Source organism: Salmo salar, chromosome ssa11 (genome assembly GCF_905237065.1).
Source record: "Salmo salar chromosome ssa11, Ssal_v3.1, whole genome shotgun sequence".
NCBI lineage: Eukaryota > Metazoa > Chordata > Actinopteri > Salmoniformes > Salmonidae > Salmo > Salmo salar.
In genome coordinates, this window is record NC_059452.1 from 48,185,323 (window position 1) to 48,209,671 (window position 24,349).

Here is a 24,349-nt window from a genome sequence, read left to right on the forward strand (position 1 = left end):
ACAGCACCGTCACTATGCACAGAGAGACAACATACAGTACCGTCACTATGCACTGAGAGAGACAACATACAGCACCATCACTATGTACTGAGAGAGAGAACATACAGCACCGTCACTATGTACTGAGAGAGACAACATACAGCACCGTCACTATGTACTGAGAGAGAGAACATACAGCACCGTCACTATGTACTGAGAGAGAGAGACAACATACAGCACCGTCACTATGTACTGAGAGGGAGAACATACAGCACCGTCACTATGTACTGAGAGAGAGAGAGACAACATACAGCACCGTCACTATGTACTGAGAGAGAGAGACAACATACAGCACCGTCACTATGTACTGAGAGGGAGAACATACAGCACCGTCACTATGTACTGAGAGAGAGAACATACAGCACCGTCACTATGCACAGAGAGAGACAACATACAGCACCGTCACTATGCACAGAGAGAGACAACATACAGCACCGTCACTATGCACTGAGAGAGAGAGACAACATACAGCACCGTCATTATGTACTGAGAGAGAGAGACAACATACAGCACCGTCACTATGCACAGAGAGAGACAACATACAGCACCGTCACTATGCACAGAGAGAAAGAGAGAACATACAGCACCGTCACTATGCACAGAGAGAGAACATACAGCACCGTCACTATGTACTGAGAGACAACATACAGCACCGTCACTATGCACTGAGAGAGACAACATACAGCACCGTCACTATGCAGTGACAGAGAGAGAACATACAGCACCATCACTATGTACTGAGAGAGAACATACAGCACCGTCACTATGCACTGAGAGAGACAACATACAGCACCGTCACTATGCACAGAGAGAGACAACATACAGCACAGTCATTATGCACAGTCATTATGCACAGAGAGAGAGACAACATACAGCACCGTCACTATGCACAGAGAGAGACAACATACAGCACCGTCACTATGCACAGAGAGAGAGAGAGAACATACAGCACCGTCACTATGCACAGAGAGAGAACATACAGCACCGTCACTATGTACTGAGAGACAACATACAGCACCGTCACTATGCACTGAGAGAGAGAGAACATACAGCACCGTCACTATGCACAGAGAGAGACAACATACAGCACCGTCACTATGCAGTGAGAGAGAGAGAACATACAGCACCATCACTATGTACTGAGAGAGAACATACAGCACCGTCACTATGTAGTGAGAGAGACAACATACAGCACCGTCACTATGCACTGAGAGAGACAACATACAGCACCGTCATTATGCACAGAGAGAGACAACATACAGCACAGTCATTATGCACAGTCATTATGCACAGAGAGAGAGAGAACATACAGCACCGTCACTATGTACTGAGAGAGACAACATACAGCACCGTCACTATGCACTGAGAGAGACAACATACAGCACCGTCATTATGCACAGAGAGAGACAACATACAGCACTGTCACTATGTACTGAGAGAGACAACATACAGCACCGTCATTATGTGCTGAGAGAGACAAAATACAGCACCGTCATTATGCACAGAGAGAGAGAACATACAGCACCGTCATTATTTACTGAGAGAGACAAAATACAGCACCGTCATTATGCACAGAGAGAGAGAACATACAGCACCGTCACTATGCACAGAGAGAGAGAACATACAGCACCGTCACTATGCACAGAGAGACAACATACAGCACCGTCACTATGCACAGAGAGACAACATACAGCACCGTCACTATGCACTGAGAGAGACAACATACAGCACCATCACTATGTACTGAGAGAGAGAACATACAGCACCGTCACTATGTACTGAGAGAGAGAGAGAGAGAGAGAGAGAGAGAGAGAGAGAGAGAGAGAGAGAGAGAGAGAACATACAGCACCGTCACTATGTACTGAGAGAGAGAGAGAGAGAGAGAGAGAGAGAGAGAGAGAGAGAGAGAGACAACATATAGCACCGTCACTATGCACTGAGAGAGAGAACATACAGCACCGTCATTATGTACTGAGAGAGACAACATACAGCACCGTCACTATGCACTGAGAGAGACAACATACAGCACCGTCACTGTGTACTGAGAGAGAGAGACAACATACAGCACCGTCATTATGTACTGAGAGAGAGAGACAACATACAGCACCGTCACTATGTACTGAGAGAGAGAGAGACAACATATAGCACCGTCACTATGCACTGAGAGAGAGAACGTACAGCACCGTCATTATGCACTGAGAGAGACAACATACAGCACCGTCACTATGCACTGAGAGAGACAACATACAGCACCGTCACTATGCACTGAGAGAGACAACATACAGCACCGTCACTATGCACAGAGAGACAACATACAGCACCGTCACTATGCACAGAGAGAAAGAACATACAGCACCGTCACTATGCACAGAGAGACAACATACAGTACCGTCACTATGCACTGAGAGAGACAACATACAGCACCATCACTATGTACTGAGAGAGAGAACATACAGCACCGTCACTATGTACTGAGAGAGACAACATACAGCACCGTCACTATGTACTGAGAGAGAGAACATACAGCACCGTCACTATGTACTGAGAGAGAGAACATACAGCACCGTTACTATGTACTGAGAGAGAGAGAACATACAGCACCGTCACTATGTACTGAGAGAGAGAGACAACATACAGCACCGTCACTATGTACTGAGAGAGAGAGACAACATACAGCACCGTCACTATGTACTGAGAGGGGAGAACATACAGCACCGTCACTATGTACTGAGAGAGAGAGAGAACATACAGCACCGTCACTATGCACAGAGAGAGACAACATACAGCACCGTCACTATGCACTGAGAGAGAGAGACAACATACAGCACCGTCATTATGTACTGAGAGAGAGAGACAACATACAGCACCGTCACTATGCACAGAGAGAGACAACATACAGCACCGTCACTATGCACAGAGAGAAAGAGAGAACATACAGCACCGTCACTATGCACAGAGAGAGAACATACAGCACCGTCACTATGTACTGAGAGACAACATACAGCACCGTCACTATGCACTGAGAGAGACAACATACAGCACCGTCACTATGCAGTGAGAGAGAGAGAACATACAGCACCATCACTATGTACTGAGAGAGAACATACAGCACCGTCACTATGTAGTGAGAGAGACAACATACAGCACCGTCACTATGCAAAGAGAGAGACAACATACAGCACCGTCATTATGCACAGAGAGAGACAACATACAGCACAGTCATTATGCACAGTCATTATGCACAGAGAGAGAGAGAACATACAGCACCGTCACTATGTACTGAGAGAGACAACATACAGCACCGTCACTATGCACTGAGAGAGACAACATACAGCACCGTCATTATGCACAGAGAGAGACAACATACAGCACTGTCACTATGTACTGAGAGAGACAACATACAGCACCGTCATTATGCGCTGAGAGAGACAAAATACAGCACCGTCATTATGCACAGAGAGAGAGAACATACAGCACCGTCATTATTTACTGAGAGAGACAAAATACAGCACCGTCATTATGCACAGAGAGAGAGAACATACAGCACCGTCACTATGCACAGAGAGAGAGAACATACAGCACCGTCACTATGCACAGAGAGACAACATACAGCACCGTCACTATGCTCAGAGAGACAACATACAGCACCGTCACTATGCACTGAGAGAGACAACATACAGCACCATCACTATGTACTGAGAGAGAGAACATACAGCACCGTCACTATGCACAGAGAGACAACATACAGCACCGTCACTATGCACTGAGAGAGACAACATACAGCACCATCACTATGTACTGAGAGAGAGAACATACAGCACCGTCATTATGCATAGAGAGAGAGACAACATACAGCACCGTCACTATGCACAGAGAGACAACATGCAGCACCGTCACTATGTACTGAGAGAGAGAGAGACAACATACAGCACCGTCACTATGTACTGAGAGAGAGAGACAACATACAGCACCGTCATTATGCACAGAGAGAGAGAACATACAGCACCGTCACTATGTACTGAGAGAGAGAGACAACATACAGCACCGTCACTATGCACTGAGAGAGACAACATACAGCACCGTCACTATGCACAGAGAGACAACATACAGCACCGTCACTATGCACTGAGAGAGAGAGAGACAACATACAGCACCGTCACTATATACTGAGAGAGAGAGACAACATACAGCACCGTCATTGTGTACTGAGAGAGAGAGACAACATACAGCACCGTCACTATGTACTGAGAGAGAGAGAGAGAGAGAGAGAGAGAGAGAGAGAGAGAGAGAGAGAGAGAGAGAGAGAGAGAACATACAGCACCGTCACTATGTACTGAGAGAGAGAGAGAGAGAGAGAGAGAGAGAGAGAGACAACATATAGCACCGTCACTATGCACTGAGAGAGAGAACATACAGCACCGTCATTATGTACTGAGAGAGACAACATACAGCACCGTCACTATGCACTGAGAGAGACAACATACAGCACCGTCACTGTGTACTGAGAGAGAGAGACAACATACAGCACCGTCACTATGTACTGAGAGAGAGAGAGAGACAACATATAGCACCGTCACTATGCACTGAGAGAGAGAACGTACAGCACCGTCATTATGCACTGAGAGAGACAACATACAGCACCGTCACTATGCACTGAGAGAGACAACATACAGCACCGTCACTATGCACTGAGAGAGACAACATACAGCACCGTCACTATGCACAGAGAGACAACTTACAGCACCGTCACTATGCACAGAGAGAAAGAACATACAGCACCGTCACTATGCACAGAGAGACAACATACAGTACCGTCACTATGCACTGAGAGAGACAACATACAGCACCATCACTATGTACTGAGAGAGAGAACATACAGCACCGTCACTATGTACTGAGAGAGACAACATACAGCACCGTCACTATGTACTGAGAGAGAGAACATACAGCACCGTCACTATGTACTGAGAGAGAGAGACAACATACAGCACCGTCACTATGTACTGAGAGGGAGAACATACAGCACCGTCACTATGTACTGAGAGAGAGAGAGACAACATACAGCACCGTCACTATGTACTGAGAGAGAGAGACAACATACAGCACCGTCACTATGTACTGAGAGGGAGAACATACAGCACCGTCACTATGTACTGAGAGAGAGAACATACAGCACCGTCACTATGCACAGAGAGAGACAACATACAGCACCGTCACTATGCACAGAGAGAGACAACATACAGCACCGTCACTATGCACTGAGAGAGAGAGACAACATACAGCACCGTCATTATGTACTGAGAGAGAGAGACAACATACAGCACCGTCACTATGCACAGAGAGAGACAACATACAGCACCGTCACTATGCACAGAGAGAAAGAGAGAACATACAGCACCGTCACTATGCACAGAGAGAGAACATACAGCACCGTCACTATGTACTGAGAGACAACATACAGCACCGTCACTATGCACTGAGAGAGACAACATACAGCACCGTCACTATGCAGTGACAGAGAGAGAACATACAGCACCATCACTATGTACTGAGAGAGAACATACAGCACCGTCACTATGCACTGAGAGAGACAACATACAGCACCGTCACTATGCACAGAGAGAGACAACATACAGCACAGTCATTATGCACAGTCATTATGCACAGAGAGAGAGACAACATACAGCACCGTCACTATGCACAGAGAGAGACAACATACAGCACCGTCACTATGCACAGAGAGAGAGAGAGAACATACAGCACCGTCACTATGCACAGAGAGAGAACATACAGCACCGTCACTATGTACTGAGAGACAACATACAGCACCGTCACTATGCACTGAGAGAGAGAGAACATACAGCACCGTCACTATGCACAGAGAGAGACAACATACAGCACCGTCACTATGCAGTGAGAGAGAGAGAACATACAGCACCATCACTATGTACTGAGAGAGAACATACAGCACCGTCACTATGTAGTGAGAGAGACAACATACAGCACCGTCACTATGCACTGAGAGAGACAACATACAGCACCGTCATTATGCACAGAGAGAGACAACATACAGCACAGTCATTATGCACAGTCATTATGCACAGAGAGAGAGAGAACATACAGCACCGTCACTATGTACTGAGAGAGACAACATACAGCACCGTCACTATGCACTGAGAGAGACAACATACAGCACCGTCATTATGCACAGAGAGAGACAACATACAGCACTGTCACTATGTACTGAGAGAGACAACATACAGCACCGTCATTATGTGCTGAGAGAGACAAAATACAGCACCGTCATTATGCACAGAGAGAGAGAACATACAGCACCGTCATTATTTACTGAGAGAGACAAAATACAGCACCGTCATTATGCACAGAGAGAGAGAACATACAGCACCGTCACTATGCACAGAGAGAGAGAACATACAGCACCGTCACTATGCACAGAGAGACAACATACAGCACCGTCACTATGCACAGAGAGACAACATACAGCACCGTCACTATGCACTGAGAGAGACAACATACAGCACCATCACTATGTACTGAGAGAGAGAACATACAGCACCGTCACTATGCACAGAGAGACAACATACAGCACCGTCACTATGCACTGAGAGAGACAACATACAGCACCATCACTATGTACTGAGAGAGAGAACATACAGCACCGTCATTATGCATAGAGAGACAACATACAGCACCGTCACTATGCACAGAGAGAGAGACAACATACAGCACCGTCACTATGCACAGAGAGACAACATGCAGCACCGTCACTATGTACTGAGAGAGACAACATACAGCACCGTCACTATGTACTGAGAGAGAGAGACAACATACAGCACCGTCATTATGCACAGAGAGAGAGAACATACAGCACCGTCACTATGTACTGAGAGAGAGAGACAACATACAGCACCGTCACTATGCACTGAGAGAGACAACATACAGCACCGTCACTATGCACAGAGAGACAACATACAGCACCGTCACTATGCACTGAGAGAGAGAGAGAGAGACAACATACAGCACCGTCACTATATACTGAGAGAGAGAGACAACATACAGCACCGTCATTGTGTACTGAGAGAGAGAGACAACATACAGCACCGTCATTGTGTACTGAGAGAGAGAGACAACATACAGCACCGTCACTATGTACAGAGAGGGAACATACAGCACCGTCACTATGTACTGAGAGAGAGAGACAACATACAGCACCGTCACTATGTACTGAGAGAGAGAGAGAGAGAGAGACAACATACAGCACCGTCACTATGTACTGAGAGAGAGAGAGAGAGAGAGAGAGAGAGAGACAACATATAGCACCGTCACTATGCACTGAGAGAGAGAACATACAGCACCGTCATTATGTACTGAGAGAGACAACATACAGCACCGTCACTATGCACTGAGAGAGACAACATACAGCACCGTCACTGTGTACTGAGAGAGAGAGACAACATACAGCACCGTCATTATGTACTGAGAGAGAGAGACAACATACAGCACCGTCACTATGTACTGAGAGAGAGAGAGAGACAACATATAGCACCGTCACTATGCACTGAGAGAGAGAACGTACAGCACCGTCATTATGCACTGAGAGAGACAACATACAGCACCGTCACTATGCACAGAGACAACATACAGCACCGTCACTATGCACAGAGAGAGAGAACATACAGCACCGTCACTATGCACAGAGAGACAACATACAGTACCGTCACTATGCACTGAGAGAGACAACATACAGCACCATCACTATGTACTGAGAGAGAGAACATACAGCACCGTCACTATGTACTGAGAGAGACAACATACAGCACCGTCACTATGTACTGAGAGAGACAACATACAACACGGTCACTATATACTGAGAGAGAGAGAACATACAGCACCGTCACTATACACTGAGAGAGACAACATACAGCACCGTCACTATGTACTGAGAGAGAGAACATACAGCACCGTCACTATGTACTGAGAGAGAGAGAACATACAGCCCCGTCACTATGTACTGAGAGAGAGAACATACAGCACCGTCACTATGTACTGAGAGAGAGAACATACAGCACCGTCACTATGTACTGAGAGAGAGAGACAACATACAGCACCGTCACTATGTACTGAGAGGGAGAACATACAGCACCGTCACTATGTACTGAGAGAGAGAGAACATACAGCACCGTCACTATGCACAGAGAGAGACAACATACAGCACCGTCACTATGCACAGAGAGAGACAACATACAGCACCGTCACTATGCACTGAGAGAGAGAGACAACATACAGCACCGTCATTATGTACTGAGAGAGAGAGACAACATACAGCACCGTCACTATGCACAGAGAGAGACAACATACAGCACCGTCACTATGCACAGAGAGAAAGAGAGAACATACAGCACCGTCACTATGCACAGAGAGAGAACATACAGCACCGTCACTACTTACTGAGAGACAACATACAGCACCGTCACTATGCACTGAGAGAGACAACATACAGCACCGTCACTATGCAGTGAGAGAGAGAGAACATACAGCACCATCACTATGTACTGAGAGAGAACATACAGCACCGTCACTATGCACTGAGAGAGACAACATACAGCACCGTCATTATGCACAGAGAGAGACAACATACAGCACAGTCATTATGCACAGTCATTATGCACAGAGAGAGAGAGAACATACAGCACCGTCACTATGTACTGAGAGAGACAACATACAGCACCGTCACTATGCACTGAGAGAGACAACATACAGCACCGTCATTATGCACAGAGAGAGACAACATACAGCACTGTCACTATGTACTGAGAGAGACAACATACAGCACCGTCATTATGCGCTGAGAGAGACAAAATACAGCACCGTCATTATGCACAGAGAGACAACATACAGCACCGTCACTATGCACTGAGAGAGACAACATACAGCACCATCACTATGTACTGAGAGAGAGAACATACAGCACCGTCATTATGCATAGAGAGAGACAACATACAGCACCGTCACTATGCACAGAGAGACAACATGCAGCACCGTCACTATGTACTGAGAGAGAGAGAGACAACATACAGCACCGTCACTATGTACTGAGAGAGAGAGACAACATACAGCACCGTCATTATGCACAGAGAGAGAGAACATACAGCACCGTCACTATGTACTGAGAGAGAGAGACAACATACAGCACCGTCACTATGCACTGAGAGAGACAACATACAGCACCGTCACTATGCACAGAGAGACAACATGCAGCACCGTCACTATGTACTGAGAGAGAGAGAGACAACATACAGCACCGTCACTATGTACTGAGAGAGAGAGACAACATACAGCACCGTCACTATGTACTGAGAGAGAGAGACAACATACAGCACCGTCACTATGCACTGAGAGAGACAACATACAGCACCGTCACTATGCACAGAGAGACAACATACAGCACCGTCACTATGCACTGAGAGAGAGAGAGAGACAACATACAGCACCGTCACTATATACTGAGAGAGAGAGACAACATACAGCACCGTCATTGTGTACTGAGAGAGAGAGACAACATACAGCACCGTCACTATGTACTGAGAGAGAGAGAGAGAGAGAGAGAGAGAGAGAGACAACATACAGCACCGTCACTATGTACTGAGAGAGAGAGAGAGAGAGAGACAACATATAGCACCGTCACTATGCACTGAGAGAGAGAACATACAGCACCGTCATTATGTACTGAGAGAGACAACATACAGCACCGTCACTATGCACTGAGAGAGACAACATACAGCACCGTCACTGTGTACTGAGAGAGAGAGACAACATACAGCACCGTCATTATGTACTGAGAGAGAGAGACAACATACAGCACCGTCACTATGTACTGAGAGAGAGAGAGACAACATATAGCACCGTCACTATGCACTGAGAGAGAGAACGTACAGCACCGTCATTATGCACTGAGAGAGACAACATACAGCACCGTCACTATGCACTGAGAGAGACAACATACAGCACCGTCACTATGCACAGAGAGACAACATACAGCACCGTCACTATGCACAGAGAGAGAGAACATACAGCACCGTCACTATGCACAGAGAGACAACATACAGTACCGTCACTATGCACTGAGAGAGACAACATACAGCACCATCACTATGTACTGAGAGAGAGAACATACAGCACCGTCACTATGTACTGAGAGAGACAACATACAGCACCGTCACTATGTACTGAGAGAGACAACATACAACACGGTCACTATATACTGAGAGAGAGAGAACATACAGCACCGTCATTATGCACTGAGAGAGACAACATACAGCACCGTCACTATGTACTGAGAGAGAGAACATACAGCACCGTCACTATGTACTGAGAGAGAGAGAACATACAGCACCGTCACTATGTACTGAGAGAGAGAGACAACATACAGCACCGTCACTATGTACTGAGAGGGAGAACATACAGCACCGTCACTATGTACTGAGAGAGAGAGAACATACAGCACCGTCACTATGCACAGAGAGAGACAACATACAGCACCGTCACTATGCACTGAGAGAGAGAGACAACATACAGCACCGTCATTATGTACTGAGAGAGAGAGACAACATACAGCACCGTCACTATGTACTGAGAGAGAGAGACAACATACAGCACCGTCACTATGCACAGAGAGAGACAACATACAGCACCGTCACTATGCACAGAGAGAGAGAACATACAGCACCGTCACTATGCACAGAGAGAGAACATACAGCACCGTCACTATGCACTGAGAGAGAGAGAACATACAGCACCGTCACTATGCAGTGAGAGAGAGAGAACATACAGCACCATCACTATGTACTGAGAGAGAACATACAGCACCGTCACTATGTAGTGAGAGAGACAACATACAGCACCGTCACTATGCAAAGAGAGAGACAACATACAGCACCGTCATTATGCACAGAGAGAGACAACATACAGCACAGTCATTATGCACAGTCATTATGCACAGAGAGAGAGAGAACATACAGCACCGTCACTATGTACTGAGAGAGACAACATACAGCACCGTCACTATGCACTGAGAGAGACAACATACAGCACCGTCATTATGCACAGAGAGAGACAACATACAGCACTGTCACTATGTACTGAGAGAGACAACATACAGCACCGTCATTATGTGCTGAGAGAGACAAAATACAGCACCGTCATTATGCACAGAGAGAGAGAACATACAGCACCGTCATTATTTACTGAGAGAGACAAAATACAGCACCGTCATTATGCACAGAGAGAGAGAACATACAGCACCGTCACTATGCACAGAGAGACAACATACAGCACCGTCACTATGCACAGAGAGACAACATACAGCACCGTCACTATGCACTGACAGAGACAACATACAGCACCATCACTATGTACTGAGAGAGAGAACATACAGCACCGTCACTATGCACAGAGAGAGTAAACATACAGCACCGTCACTATGCACTGAGAGAGAGAAAGATGTTATGAGAATTATGTTCTCACTGTTCATAAACTGAACTTCAATTAAAATACTCAGTCTGCAACTCAGAGTTTGTAAGATTCCGGTTAAATGACACAGACAGAGTCCCAGCTTACAATAGTCAAAAATGTTTATTCACGAGGCGCTCTGAAGTCATTTGTACAAAAACATCTATTATATACCAGGCTCCTTATTTACGCACTGTAACAAGCATCGGTGAAGGGGGACCAAAACGCAGGGGTAAAGTGCTCATCCTCTTATTATTAAAGAAAACACTTAATCAATACAAAACAAACAACAAAAACAGTCCAGTAAGGTGCATTGACTATACTAGAAACCAACTACCCACAAAAACCCTGTGGGAAAAGACTACCTAAGTATGGCTCCCAATCAGAGACAACGATAGACAGCTGTCCCTGATTGAGAACCATACCCGGCCAAAACAAAGAAATACACAAAACATAGAAAAGGGTACATAGAATGCCCACCCTAGTCACACCCTGGCCTAACCAAAATAGAGAACAAAACCCTCTCTATGGCCAGGGCGTGACACACACACACATACACACGAACATTAAGGAGAGTTAGTTATCTTCTTCCTCAGAACTCTCAACACTGTAGATCATTACCCAGCCGACAGTTTCATTCCTCTGAGATTAGGGAAACCTTGAGAGGTACTCTCTCTCATACAGTGAGGGAAAAAAGTATTTGATCCCCTGCTGATTTTGTACGTTTGCCCAGTGACAAAGAAATGATCAGTCTATAAATTTAATGGTAGGTTTATTTGAACAGTGAGAGACAGAATAAACAAAAAAATCCAGAAGAACGCATGTCAAAAATGTTATAAATTGATCTGCATTTTAATGAGAGAAATAAGTATTTGACCCCCTCTCAATCAGAAAGATTTCTGGCTCTCAGGTGTCTTTTATACAGGTAATGAGCTGAGATTAGGAGCACACTCTTAAAGGGTGTGCTCCTAATCTCACCTTGTTACCTGTATAAAAGACCCCTGTCCACAGAAGCAATCAATCAATCAGATTCCAAACTCTCCACCATGGCCAAGACCAAAGAGCTCTCCAAGGATGTCAGGGACAAGATTGTAGACCTACACAAGGCTGGAATGGGCTACAAGACCATCGCCAAGCAGCTTGGTGAGAAGGTGACAACAGTTGGTGCGATTATTCGCAAATGGAAGAAACACAAAAGAACTGTCAATCTCCCTCGGCCTGGGGCTCCATGCAAGATCTCACCTCGTGGAGTTGCAATGATCATGAGAACGGTGAGGAATCAGCCCAGAACTACACAGGAGGATCTTGTCAATGATCTCAAGGCAGCTGGGACCATAGTCACCAAGAAAACAATTGGTAACACACTACGCCGTGAAGGACTGAAATCCTGCAGCGCCCGCAAGGTCCCCCTGCTCAAGAAAGCACATATACATGCCCGTCTGAAGTTTGCCAATGAACATCTGAATGATTCAGAGGACAACTGGGTGAAAGTGTTGTGGTCAGATGAGACCAAAATGGAGCTCTTTGGCATCAACTCAACTCGCCGTGTTTGGAGGAGGAGGAATGCTGCCTATGACCCCAAGAACACCATCCCCACCGTCAAACATGGAGGTGGAAACATTATGCTTTGGGGGTGTTTTTCTTCTAAGGGGACAGGACAACTTCACCGCATCAAAGGGACGCCGTCATGTACCGTCAAATCTTGGGTGAGAACCTTCTTCCCTCAGCCAGGGCATTGAAAATGGGTCGTGGATGGGTATTCCAGCATGACAATGACCCAAAACACACGGCCAAGGGAACAAAGGAGTGGCTCAAGAAGAAGCACATTAAGGTCCTGGAGTGGCCTAGCCAGTCTCCAGACCTTAATCCCATAGAAAATCTGTGGAGGGAGCTAAAGGTTCGAGTTGCCAAACGTCAGCCTTGAAACCTTAATGACTTGGAGAAGATCTGCAAAGAGGAGTGGGACAAAATCCCTCCTGAGATGTGTGCAAACCTGGTGGCCAACTACAAGAAATGTCTGAACTCTATGATTGCCAACAAGGTTTTTGCCACCAAGTACTAAGTCATGTTTTGCAGAGGGGTCAAATACTTATTTCCCTCATTAAAATACAAATCAATTTATAATATTTTTGACATGCGTTTTTTCTAGATTTTTTTGTTGTTATTTTGTCTCTTTCTGTTCAAATAAACGTACTATTAAAATTATAGACTGATCATTTCTTTGTCAGTGGGCAAATGTACAAAACCAGCAGGGGATCAAATACTTTTTTCCCTCACGGTATCATAAACCCTCAGAGTTCAAGCTAGGGCAGGTCAACCACAGTTTAACGGTTCTTGGTGTTTACTTAAACACACACACTAACATTCCTCTCTTCCCCACCCAACCTAGTTTGATTTATGCTTAACATTTTAGTTACTCATTATACAGGCTACATAAACCATATCACTAATAATTAGGTTTCAGGGAAGAATTATTTAATCATTATCTTTAAACATAGAAATGCTTCTATCAAGAGAACATACAGCACCGTCACTATGCACTGAGAGAGAGAGACAACATACAGCACCGTCACTATGCACCGAGAGAGACAACATACAGCACCGTCACTATGCACTGAGAGAGAGAGACAACATACAGCACCGTCACTATGCACTGAGAGAGAGAGACAACATACAGCACCGTCACTATGCACTGAGAGAGAGAGACAACATACAGCACCGTCACTATGCACTGAGAGAGACAACATACAGCACCGTCATTATGTACTGAGAGAGAGAGAACATACAGCACCGTCACTATGCACTGAGAGAGAGAGAACATACAGCACCGTCATTATGTACTGAGAGAGACAACATACAGCACCGTCACTATGTACTGAGAGAGACAACATACAGCACCGTCACTATGCACTGAGAGAGACAACATACAGCACCGTCACTATGTACTGAGAGAGAGAGAGAACATACAGCACCATCACTATGTACTGAGAGAGAGGCAACATACAGCACCGTCATTATGTACTGAGAGAGACAACATACAGCACCGTCATTATGTACAGAGAGAGACAACATACAGCACCGTCATTAAGTACAGAGAGAGAGAGAGAGAACATACAGCACCGTCACTATGCACTGAGAGAGACAACATACAGCACCGTCACTATGCACTGAGAGAGACAACATACAGCACCGTCACTATGCACTGAGAGAGACAACATACAGCACCGTCACTATGCACTGAGAGAGACAACATACAGCACCGTCACTATGCACTGAGAGAGAGAAAACATACCATCTTCTTAGTCCTTTAGTACTTCCTGTTTGATTTTACCACTTTCATTTGATGGTTTCCTGGAAAGTGTTACGGTTTTAAATAAAGACTGATTTGATTTAGCAGCCACAGACACACTAACGTGGGATAGTTATAGACCAAGGTCAAACACTGATTCACACAACAGGAGTCAAACACTGATACACACAACAGGAGTCAAACACTGATACACACAACAGGAGTCAAACACTGATACACACAACAGGAGTCAAACACAGATACACACAACAGGAGTCAAACACAGATACACACAACAGGAGTCAAACACAGATTCACACAACAGGAGTCAAACACAGATTCACACAACAGGAGTCAAACACAGATTCACACAACAGGAGTCAAACACTGATACACACAACAGGAGTCAAACACTGATACACACAACAGGAGTCAAACACTGATTCACACAACAGGAGTCAAACAATGATTCACACAACAGGAGTCAAACAATTGAGAGGTTAAATAAATAAATATTCATACAGAAGGTTGATAATGACAGGACTCACGGTGAAGATGAGTGAAGGCTGAGGGGTGAGCAGGATCGGGTGGATCATGGACAACAGAATGGGCAGGTGACCTTCTCGTGACCCGACCAAAAACAACCTGACAGAAAGAAAGATGGAGAGAAGTCTATTACAAACAGGTACCCAGTACTGCATGTAAGTTGACCTGTGTGCATTGACTCTAGAAGGTTATATTGTGAGGTGAGTGGGCTGTGAGGTGTGTGTGTGCATATACAGTGTCTTGCGAAAGTATTCACCCGCCTTGGCATTTTTCCTATTTTGTTGCCTTACAACCTGGAATTAAAATGGATTTTTGGGGGGTTTGTATCATTTGATTTACACTGGGATTTTTGGCCATTCTTCAAGGAAAAACTGCTCCAGCTCCTTCAACTTGGATGGGTTCCGCTGGTGTACAGCAATCTTTAAGTTATACCACAGATTCTCAATTGGATTGAGGTCCGGGCTTTGACTAGGCCATTTCAATACATTTAAAGGTTTCCCCATAAAACACTCAAGTGTTGCTTTAGCAGTATGCTTAGGGTCATTGTCCTGCTGGAAGGTGAACCTCCGTCCCAGTCTCAAATTTCTGGAAGACTGAAACAGGTTTCCCTCAAGAATTTCCCTGTATTTAGCACCATCCATCATTCCTTCAATTCTGACCAGTTTCCCAGTTCCTGCCGATGAAAAACATCCCCACAGCATTATCCTGCCACCACCATGCTTAACAGTGGGGATGGCGTTCTTGGGGTGATGAGAGGTGTTGGGTTGTGCCAGACATAGAGTTTTCCTTGATGGCCAAAAAGCTCAATTGTAATCTCATCTGACCAGAGTACCTTCTTCCATATGTTTGGGGAGTCTCCCACATGTCTTTTGGCAAACACCAAACGTGTTCACTTATTTTTTTCTTGAAGCAATGGCTTTTTTCTGGCCACTCTTTCATAAAGCCCAGCTCTATGGAGTGTACGACTTAAAGTGGTCCTATTGACAGATACTCCAATCTCCGCTGTGGAGCTTCGCAGCTCCTTCAGGGTTATCTTTGGTGTCTTTGTTGCCTCTTTGATTAATTGCCTGGTCCGTGAGTTTTGGTGGGCGGCCCTCTCTTGGCAGGTTTGTTGTGGTGCCATATTCTTTCCATTTTTTAATAATGGATTTAATGGTGCTCCGTGGGATGTTCAAAGTTTCGGATGTTTTTTTACAACCCAACCCTGATCTGTACTCCTCCACAACTTTGTCCCTGACCTGTTTGGAGAACTCCTTGGTCTTCATGGTGCCGCTTGATTGGTGGTGCCCCTTGCTTAGTGGTGTTGCAGACTCTGGGGCCTTTCAGAACAGGTGAATGTGTCACATGATCTGTCACATGATCTCAGTATATATACTGAGATCATGTGACAGATCATGTGACACTTAGATTGCACACCGGTGGACTTTATTTAACTAATTATGTGACTTCTGAAGGTAATTGATTGCACCAGATCTTATTTAGGGGCTTCACAGCAGAGGGGGTGAAAACATATGCACGTACCACTTTTCCATAAAAAAAAAAAAGAATTGAAACAAGTTTTTTTTTTTTACTTCAACAATTTGGAATATTTTGTGTATGTCCATTACATGAAATCCAAATAAAAAGACATTTAAATTTCAGGTTGTAATAAAACAAAATAGGAAAAACGCCAAGGGGGTGAATACTTTTGCAAGGCACTGTATATGTCTGTGTGTTTAGTTTGTGTGCTAGCGTGTGTGTGTAACTGTGTAGGTTCCGTCCCTCTCTTCGCCCCAACCTGGGCTCGAACCAGGGACTCTTGCACACATCAACAACTGACACCCACGAAGCATCGTTACCCATCGCGCCACAAAAGCCGCGGCCCTTGCAACGCCAGGGGAAACCCTACTTCAAGTCTCAGAGCGAGTGACGTCACTGATTGAAACGCTATTAGCGCGCACCACCGCTAACTAACTAGCCATTTCACATCGGTTACGTGTGTGTGTGTGTGTGTGTGTGTGTGTGTGTGTGTGTGTGTGTGTGTGTGTGTGTGTGTGTGTGTGTGTGTGTGTGTGTGTGTGTGTGTGTGTGCTAGCGCGTGTGTGTGTGTGTGTGTGTGTGTGTGTGTGTGTGTGTTACCTGGAGGAAGTGAAGAGAGATCCGTTGACGGAGCCGAAACAGGACAGTCCCACAAACACAGGGATGATCCAGGACATGACACCCAGGTGGAAGTTACCAAAGTCCTGCAGGTCACAGTTACTTGGAGTTAGGGGTAGCTGTGTGTGTGTCTGTGTGTGGGTAACGTCATGCTCGTAGTCTCACCACTGCCACGGCCTCTGAAGCCACCATCTCCTCAGGGCTGATGGTGGTGAAGTAGGCCAGGTTAGTAAGGACATACACCACCGTCACCACGGGCAGGGAGAGCATGATGGCACGCGGCAGGTTCCTACACACACACACACACACACACACACGAATCAAGGGTCAAGGAAAGGTCAAACGTAAACTTCCTTCTCTGTCACCGTGGTAACAGGTGACAGGGAGGAGAAAATCTAAAATGTCACCCTAGTATACCGTATAGAGGCGATGGCTGCCGTTTTATGGCATGACTAACCAACTGTGCTATTTAGTTTGTTACTCATTTTGTACATAACCTAGATATATATATATTATATATATATATCTATATAATATATATATATATATATATATATATATATATATATATTATATATATATATATATATAATATATATATATATATATATATATATATATATATTATATATATATATATATATATATATATATATATTATATATATATATATATATAATATATATATATATATATATATATATATATAATATATATATATATCTAATATATATATATATATATATATTTATATATATATATATATATATATATATATATATATATATATATATATATATATATATATATATATATATATAGTGCACTACTGGTGACTTACTTGTGCGGCTGAATCATCTCTTCTGTGACTAAATTTAAATTATTCCTGTGAAAGAAAATGAAAAAAAATGTGTTTCACGTAACTGCACTAGAGATGCCAAACAGACAGTAGTCCTATACCATTATGAACCACTGTAGTAGAGATGCCAGACAGACAGTAGGCCTATACCATTATGAACCACTGTAGTAGAGATGCCAGACAGACAGTAGACCTATACCATTATGAACCACTGTAGTAGAGATGCCAGACAGACAGTAGGCCTATACCATTATGAACCACTGTAGGAGAGATGCCAGACAGACAGTAGACCTATACCATTATGAACCACTGTAGTAGAGATGCCAGACAGACAGTAGGCCTATACCATTATGAACAGCGCTGTATTCATCATGTCTACACCTAGCTTACTTTGACATGTTTGTTATTTATTCAAACTAGACAGATATTTGAGTGGTTTAAACTGATAATGAATACATAGACACTGGACCAGACTAAGAAGCAGGTAAAGTGTTCTGTAGTCCAGGACTAGGTTTAATCTGGGTCTGAGAGCCGGACACACATTTATCCCAAACACTCGTTCTGTTCCCTCCACCCTAACTACCAGCCTCCTCCTCCCTAACTACCAGCCTCCTCCTCCCTAACTACCAGCCTCTTCCTCCCGGACGACCAGCCTCCTCCTCCCTACCTACCAACCTCCTCCTCCCTAACTACCAGCCTCCTCCTCCTTACCTACCAGCCTCCTCCTCCCTACATACCAGCCTCCTCCTCCCTACCTACCAGCCTCCTCCTCACTACATACCAGCCTACTCCTCCCTACCTACCAGCCTCCTCCTCCCTACATACCAGCCTTCTCCTCCCTACATACCAGCCTCCTCCTCCCTAACTACCAGCCTCCTCCTCCCTACCTACCAGCCTCCTCCTCCCTACATATCACCCTACTCCTCCCTACCTACCAGCCTCCTCCTCCCTACATACCAGCCTCCTCCTCCCTAACTACCAGCCTCCTCCTCCCTACCAACCAGCCTCCTCCTCCCTACATACCAGCCTCCTCCTCCCTACATACCAGCCTCCTCCTCCCTACCCACCAGCCTACTCCTCCCTACCTACCAGCCTCCTCCTCCCTACTTACCAGCCTCCGTAGGCAAACAGGCCACTGTACAGGGCCAACCCAAAGCTGCCAACGTCCGTCCTTGTCCCTTGGAATGCTTTCTCTGGCCAAAGATGCTCCGTCCCTCCTGAAAAGAGATGAAAAGTTTGTGAGTGGACTGACAGAAGAAGATATCACTGACAGATTGCAACAAAAACTCTTATTCAACACTTCTCTGTGTGTGTATCTAGCACTTCAGTCTGTCTGTGTGTCTACTTCTCACCTCTGTGTGTGTGTATCTAGCACTTCAGTCTGTCTGTGTGTCTACTTCTCACCTCTGTGTGTGTGTATCTAGCACTTCAGTCTGTCTGTGTGTCTACTTCTCACCTCTGCCAATCTGCACAAAGCCGAGGATGATGATGAGCACCAGAGCGAGGAGCTTGGCTGCAGTGAAGACATCCTGGACCCGTGTGGCAGCCTTCACACTCCAGCAGTTTACTGCTGTCAAGAGCACTGGAACACGCAGGCAGGCAGGCAGGCAGGCAGGCAGGCAGGCAGGCAGGCAGGCAGGCAGGCAGGCAGGCAGGCAGGCAGGCAGGCAGGCAGGCAGGCAGGCAGGCAGGCAGGCAGGCAGGCAGGCAGGCAGGCAGGCGGGCAGCACAGGCCGCCGGCCACAGAGGGGGCAGGCAGGCAGGCAGGCAGGCAGGCAGAGGCAGGCGCCGGCGCGCAGGCACAAGGCAGGCAGGCAGACAGACAGACAGACAGACAGACAGACAGACAGACAGACAGACAGACAGACAGACAGACAGACAGACAGACAGACAGACAGACAGACAGACAGACAGACAGACAGACAGACAGACAGACAGACAGACAGACAGACAGACAGACAGACAGACAGACAGACAGACAGACAGACAGACAGACAGACAGAGGTTTATTCTGCAGGTTAGGGGAGAATTGCTAGCCTGTTGGAAACAGCCTGATCGCTGCGTTCACCATTCTATTTCATTTCACAGTAAAACAGAATGGTGAACACGGACAGTCAGACAGGACAGCTGGTTCCTTCCACCTGGCAAGAATAATTGCTGTCCTAAGGGCATCCGTTTGTAATGTGAGGCGCACAGTACTACATAGAGCCATGACTACATGGAACTCTATTCCACATCAGGTAACTGATGCAAGCAGTAGAATCAGATTTCTTTTTTAAAAACAGGTAAAAATACACCTTATGGAACAGCAGGGACTGTGAAGAAACACACACACAGGTACAGACACCCACATACACACACACGCAAGCACACACACTCTATACACGCGGACATTGTAATATTGTTGTATGGTGGTATTATACATGTTGTATTGTACATTTTGAATTGTAGATACAATTGAAGGTGGAAGTTTACATACACTTAGGATGGAGTCATTAAAACTCGCTTTTCAACCACTCCACACATTTTTTGTTAACAAACTATAGTTTTGGCAAGTCGGTTAGGACATCTACTTTGTGCACGACACAAGTCATTTTTCCAACAATTATTTCACTTATAATTCACTGTATCACAAATCCAGTGGGTCAGAAGTTTACATACACAAAGTAGACTGTGCCTTTAAACAGCTTGGAAAATTCCAGAAAATTATGTCATGACTTTAGAAGCTTCTGATAGGCTAATTGACATAATTTGAGTCAATTGGAGGTGTACCTGTGGATGAATTTCAAGGCCTACCTTCAAACTCAGTGCCTCTTTGCTTGACATCATGGGAAAATCAAAAGAAATCAGCCAAAAAAATTGTAGACCTCCACAAGTCTGGTTCATCCTTGGGAGCAATTTCCAAACACCTGAAGGTGCCACGTTCATCTGTACAAACAATAGTATGCAAGTATAAACACCATGGGACCACGCAGCCGTCATACCGCTCAGGAAGGAGACGCGTTCTGTCTTCTAGAGATGAACGTACTTTGGTGTGAATAGTGCAAATCAATCCCAGAACAACAGCAAAGGACCATGTGAAGATGCTGGCGTAAAAAGTTACAAAAGTATCTACATCCACAGTAAACGAGTCCTATATCGACATAACCTGAAAGGCCGCTCAGCAAGGAAGAAGCCACTGCTTCAAAACCGCCATAAAGAAGCCAGACTACGGTTTGCAACTGTACATGGGGACAAAGACCGTACTTTTTAGAGAAATGTCCTCTGGTCTGATGAAACAAAAATAGAACTGTTTGGCCATAATGACCATTGTTATGTTTGGAGGAAAAGGGGGGAGGCTTGCAAGCCGAAGAACACCATCCCAACTGTGAAGCATGGGGGTGGCAGCATCCTGTTGTGGGGGTGCTTTGCTGCAGGAGGGACTGGTGCACTTCACAAAATAGATGGCTTCATGAGGAAGGAAAATTAAGTGGATATATTGAAGCAACATCTCAAGACATCAGTCAGGAAGTTAAAGCTTGGTCGCTAATGGGTCTTCCAAATGGACAATGACCCCAAGCATACTTCCAAAGTTGTGGCAAAATGGCTTAAGGACAACAAAGTCAAGGTATTGGAGTGGCCATCACAAAGCCCTGACCTCAACCCTATAGAAGATTTGTGGGCAGAACTGAAAAAGCGTGTGTGAGCAAGGAGGCCTACAAACCTGACTCAGTTACACCAGCTCTGTCAGGAAGAATGGGCCAAAATTCACCCAACTTATTGTGGGAAGCTTGTGGAAGGCTACCCGAAACGTTTGACCCAAGTTAAACAATTTAAAGGCAATGCTACCAAATACTAATTGAGTGTATGTAAACTTCTGTCCCACTGGGAATGTGATGAAAGAAATAAAAGCTGAAATAAATCATTCTCTCTACTATTATTCTGACGTTTCACATTCTTAAAATAAAGTGGTGATCCTAACTGACCTAAGACAGGGAAATTTTACTAGGATTAAATGTCAGGAATTGTGAAAAACAGAGTTTAAATGTATTTGGCTGAGGTGTATGTAAACTTCTGACTTCAACTGTACCTCAATTACCTCTTAGCCCTGCACATCGTGGTATCCCGTGTATAAAGCAGAGTTATCTTTACTCATTGCGTATTTATTATTACATGTTTTACTTTTCTATTATTTCTCTACTTTCTCTCAGCATTGTTGGTAAGTGCCCCGTAAGTACGTGTTTCACTGTTAGTCTACTTACACCTGTCGTTTACGAAGCATGGCATTTGATACGTGTTTCACTGTTAGTCTACCTACACCTGTCGTTTACGATGCATGGAATTTGATACATGTTTCACTGTTAGTCTACCTACACCTGTCGTTTACGATGCATGGAATTTGATACGTGTTTTACTGTTAGTCTACCTACACCTGTCGTTTACGATGCATGGAATTTGATACGTAGCTGATGCAACCAGACAGGAAATATTGGTTTAACAGTGTTTTACTTGCTATATTGTATTTACTTCGCCACCATGGCCTTTTTTTGCCTTTACCTCCCTTATTTCACCTCATTTGCTCACATTGTATATAGACTTATTTTTCTACTCTATTATTGAATGTATGTTTGTTTACTCCATGTGTAACTCTGTGTTGTTGTATGTGTCAAACTGCTTTGCTTTATCTTGGCCAGGTCACAATTGTAAATGAGAACTTGTTCTCAACTTGCTTACCTGGTTAAATAAAGGTGAAATAATAAATAAATAAAAAATAGGTTCATTCAAAGTGTTGAGAGAATATATGTATCTCATAAAACAAACTGACTTACATATACACTGGCAGGCGATCAATTTAGCTCCACGCTCTGGTACTGGAGAGCACGGGAAGACGGGTTTGAGTAAATAAGTAGCAAATACATAAGAAACGATGTACTGAGAAGAAGGGCGGATGATCAGCAGTTCTATCCAGAGTTTTAGGAATGCAGGAAGAGACCCATAGACCTCAAGAATGTAGGCATAATCTCCACCAGATTTGGAGATGGTGGTCCCTAATTCAGCATAGCACAGGGCCCCCACTGTCGAGAACAACCCACACACCGCCCAAATGATCAACGACAGTCCGACAGAACCAGCTTCCTTCACTACCCCGATGGGTGTTAAGAATATCCCCGAACCGATGATGCTACCCACGATGATAGCAACACCATTCAATAGAGTTATAGATCGTTTCAGTTCAACTGTCTTCTCCCCGGAGATGCTGCCAGTTGGGTTTGTGAGCGCACTGCCTTCAATCGGACAAAACTCTTCTTCGTGGACGCCTGATTCCCCCGAGGACTTCGACTGACGTTTCTTCAAACTTAACATGTTGAGAAATATTTCTTCAAACTTCTATTCGTGAATATTGCGAGGTGAAAACCTACATAAAGTTTGCTAGCTAAGTAGTCCTGTACAGTAGCTATGTAGCTAAACGTTGTAATAGTTAATGTTGGCGTGGTGATGCAGCGTGGACATGGAATGAAAGCTATAATAACTTTACTAGGGGTTTGGAGTAACCGGTTGTTCCGCCACATATTTGAGGCTGCTGAGGATCCTACCAGGCAGAACAAACCCGTGATTTCTGGTAGATCATCAAAAGCAATTCAACTCAGCATGTTTTTTTGACTCATTCAGCAGTTTTTATCTGATTAAGTACAATACCATAGGAAATGAAAGTTGATTGTCTCTTCTTCCTGTTAATAAGACCCTGGTTGCAGGGGCGGAAATCCCGGGGGGGACGGGGGGGACACGACCCCCCCATCCTGGGAAAAATATGATTTGTCCCCCCCAATATATCACTGAAACATAACTATGTAATTTAAATAATATTAATAATACGCAATGAAAGCAATTGTGCTGATTATAGACACTTAACCCCTGTGCGGCCTCGGACATCCAGCGAAAAATCATATCGCCATTAGCATAACAAAATGTAA

General features: G+C 44.9%; 1 protein-coding gene across 1 annotated transcript in view; it reads right to left on the bottom strand.

The window, feature by feature from the left end:
* The window catches only part of LOC106595801 (large neutral amino acids transporter small subunit 1), an 82,711-nt gene extending 58,498 nt beyond the window's left edge, over nucleotides 1-24,213 (bottom strand). Inside the window, exons 1-7 of the mRNA XM_045689715.1 lie at nucleotides 23,207-24,213; nucleotides 19,855-19,980; nucleotides 19,510-19,615; nucleotides 18,381-18,425; nucleotides 17,705-17,828; nucleotides 17,522-17,625; nucleotides 15,406-15,502 (exon numbers count right to left, since the gene is read on the bottom strand). Coding sequence (XP_045545671.1) covers nucleotides 15,406-15,502; nucleotides 17,522-17,625; nucleotides 17,705-17,828; nucleotides 18,381-18,425; nucleotides 19,510-19,615; nucleotides 19,855-19,980; nucleotides 23,207-23,741 — 1,137 coding nt within the window. The 5' untranslated portion in view covers nucleotides 23,742-24,213. The remainder of the gene's footprint in view (nucleotides 1-15,405; nucleotides 15,503-17,521; nucleotides 17,626-17,704; nucleotides 17,829-18,380; nucleotides 18,426-19,509; nucleotides 19,616-19,854; nucleotides 19,981-23,206) is intronic.
* Between the last annotated feature and the right edge of the window lie 136 nt (nucleotides 24,214-24,349).